The 2,815-nt window shown below is 48.5% G+C and overlaps 1 protein-coding gene across 1 annotated transcript; it reads right to left on the bottom strand.

The window, feature by feature from the left end:
* Positions 1–182: 182 nt before the first annotated feature.
* On the bottom strand, positions 183–2,683 carry rxfp3.3a1 (relaxin family peptide receptor 3.3a1). Its single transcript, XM_014001543.1, has one exon. The coding sequence runs from the start codon at positions 1,637–1,639 to the stop codon at positions 650–652; it is 990 nt and encodes a 329-aa protein (XP_013856997.1). The 5' UTR covers positions 1,640–2,683; the 3' UTR covers positions 183–649.
* Between the last annotated feature and the right edge of the window lie 132 nt (positions 2,684–2,815).

The following is a 2,815-nucleotide window of genomic DNA, read 5'->3' as shown; positions in this document are numbered from 1 at the left end:
GTTACCGACATCTGGTGAAAATTTCATGTCATTAGCACCTCTAGTAATATATTTACTGAGAAAAATGGTGACGTGTTCAATACTTATTTTACCCGCTGTACGCATCCAGGCCTTTAATTTCATAATGTCGTTCATCTCAACATTTTGCTCATTAATCACTTGTTAAAAACTTCTAAACAGTATTTTGACTGACCCAGCTGACAGCCTGGGTTTATTTTATTTTATTAGTTCAAACAGTGTTTCTGCTATGGTTACATGTTTATTTCTTACATTTGTCTTCCTGGGTTGAATAACTTTTCACACATGAATGATCAGTTCGTGAGCCGTTTTATATAATAATAATACTGCACTTTTAGTCAGACATTCACATGAGGAGACAACGTATGACCACACCTGATCAAGTGCAAACATCAACTGATGCGCCTTTTTACGCACGACCACCGGACTGAATGGATCACAAATGGAGTCATTTTACTTATTATTCAACACACGAGCAGGACTGATCTCATCTTAGAAACAGGCAGAGTCACAAACAGAAGGCAGAAGCTGGGACAACGAGTTCCTCTTTCCGCAGAGCGCATCCGGTGCGCCTTGGTTACGGTTTGTTTTACGCGCCTCGTTAAAAGTTTTGTTGTTGCTTAAATCCCACTCATCCTCTGCGGATCATCCCGCGCAGTTTGTCCCTGAACTCCTTCCTCATGAGGCAGTAGATGATGGGGTTCAAGCAGCTGTTGGTGTGCGCCAGGCACACGGTCAGCGGGAACACGTAGGTGTGGACGATGTAATAGGCTCTGTCCCAGTTGGCGACGTTGAGCTTGACCAGCACGCTCCACAGGGTGATGGCGTGGTTCGGCATCCAGCAGAGGAAGAAGGACAGCATGATGACCGTGATGGACTTCGTGACCTTGGATCTCCGCTTGGGGTTGCTGGTTTTCATGCTCCGYTTGCGGATGAAGCGCAGCAGCATGAAGTAGCTGATGGACACGGTGGACATGGGCAACACGAAACCGACGACTATTTTCTGGATGTGGTAAAGCGCCAGCCAGTACTGGCCACCCGGGAACCTGAGCAGACACAGCTTTTCTCCCGTCACGTTGCTGACCGTGGAGAAAATCGAGGTGGGCGCGGTGGCCAGAGTGGCCAGCGTCCAGATGATCGCGCACGCCCATTTGGCCGAGCAGGACCTGCGCGTGGTGCCGCTCTTCAGCGCGGTGGCCAGCGACCAGTAGCGCGTGACGCTCATGGCCGTGAGGAAGAAGACGCTGGCGTACATGTTCATGACGGTGACCGACAGGATGATCTTACACATGGCGTCTCCAAACGGCCAGCTGAAGTCCAGCGCCGTGTCCACGGCCCAGAAGGGCAGCGTCAGCACGAACTGCAGGTCCGTCACGGCCAGGTTCAGCACGAAGAAGTTCACGCGCGACGTCCTCCTCTCCTGCTTGACCCTGATGAAGAAGAGGACCAGCAGGTTGCCGACCAGCCCCGCGGCGCAAACCACGGAGTAAACCAGGCAGATGAGGAACCGCAGGACCGGACTCCCGTCGGCTGTGACGTCGATGTCCTCCAGGTTGCTGAAGAAGAGTTCCAGCTCCGCCACTGACCTGTTGGAGTTAAAGCTCTCATTGTCAGAACTCATGGTGCCAGAGCTGTGATCAGCTTACAGCCAGGAGCGTTTCAGTCCAAGATTCAGCCATCCCAACTTCTCCGTCTGCAGTGCGCACAGCTCTCCTCTCCTCTCCTCTCCTCTCCTCTCCTCTCCTCTCCTCTCCAAGAGGCAGCATCAAGTGCAGAGAGCTGACAGACGTGCTCCACCCTCCTCTCTCATTCACTCAGCCTCGGACTGTGTATGTGTGTGTCTGGGGGTGAGCAGAAGGTTAAGCAGTTCTGTGCGCAAAGGAGCGCAAGTGTTCCATCTCTATTAAAATAAAGCAAATCGACAATTTCCCCCCAATAATTTCCAAAACCATCCAAACATTAAACACCTCCTGTCATGTGGGACGTGTGTGAAGTCACACAGACTCAGGCTGCAGATGGACAAGAGCTGCGTAACGGACTTTGTCCTCAAACAAGGATAAAAAGGTGATAAACATGTAAAAGCGACTCACTGCTGCCACCTAAYGTTCAGTTAGAGGCGATGCTGCAAAACCCTTTAAAAGCAGCACAGAAACCAAACATTCTGGCTTCCAGACCTGGTTCAGGTTTCTCTGCTCCGAGTCCGACACACCTGATTTGAATGAATGGGTGATTAACAGGCWTCTGCAGAACTTTAACAGGTCATTTAATTGCTGAGTCAGGTGTGTTGGAACAGAGAAACAAGCAAAACATGCAGGATTGGACATCTCTGCTTTACAAACAGAACATTCCTGAAGAATATGGCTGCTGCCTCCAACATCAGCTTTGTTGCAACATAACCTAAAAAAACTTCAAGTATAAAGTGTATAAAGCCCTATTTTGCAGCAAACATTTCAACTTGAGAGTGAGGAGGAGGCCAGTGTTGTGAYAACCAGGGCTGCTTTCCATTTAGAAGTTCTACTTCTACACAACAACCACAACTGTCGACATGATTTGACATTTTAAAGTCAAATATCTGCCTTGAAATAGGCCTATAGCTGCTGCCAGTGGCTCATAGGGTCAACATGGCAACCACATGATCTTCGACAGCAAGACAAGGCAGGCAGAAACAGACTAAAAAGTAAGCCTTAAACAGTGTGAGAATTGTAAGTAATAATAAAAAAATCCTTGAACCATCAGCAGCAGAAAACTCTGATGCAGGGTTATTATAGTTAACTAAAACTAACTAAATAACAAAAAC

This window comes from Austrofundulus limnaeus, unplaced genomic scaffold (assembly GCF_001266775.1).
Source record: "Austrofundulus limnaeus strain Quisiro unplaced genomic scaffold, Austrofundulus_limnaeus-1.0 Scaffold9, whole genome shotgun sequence".
In the NCBI taxonomy this organism is placed as follows: domain Eukaryota; kingdom Metazoa; phylum Chordata; class Actinopteri; order Cyprinodontiformes; family Rivulidae; genus Austrofundulus; species Austrofundulus limnaeus.
This window is presented reverse-complemented; position numbering and strand designations above follow the sequence as displayed.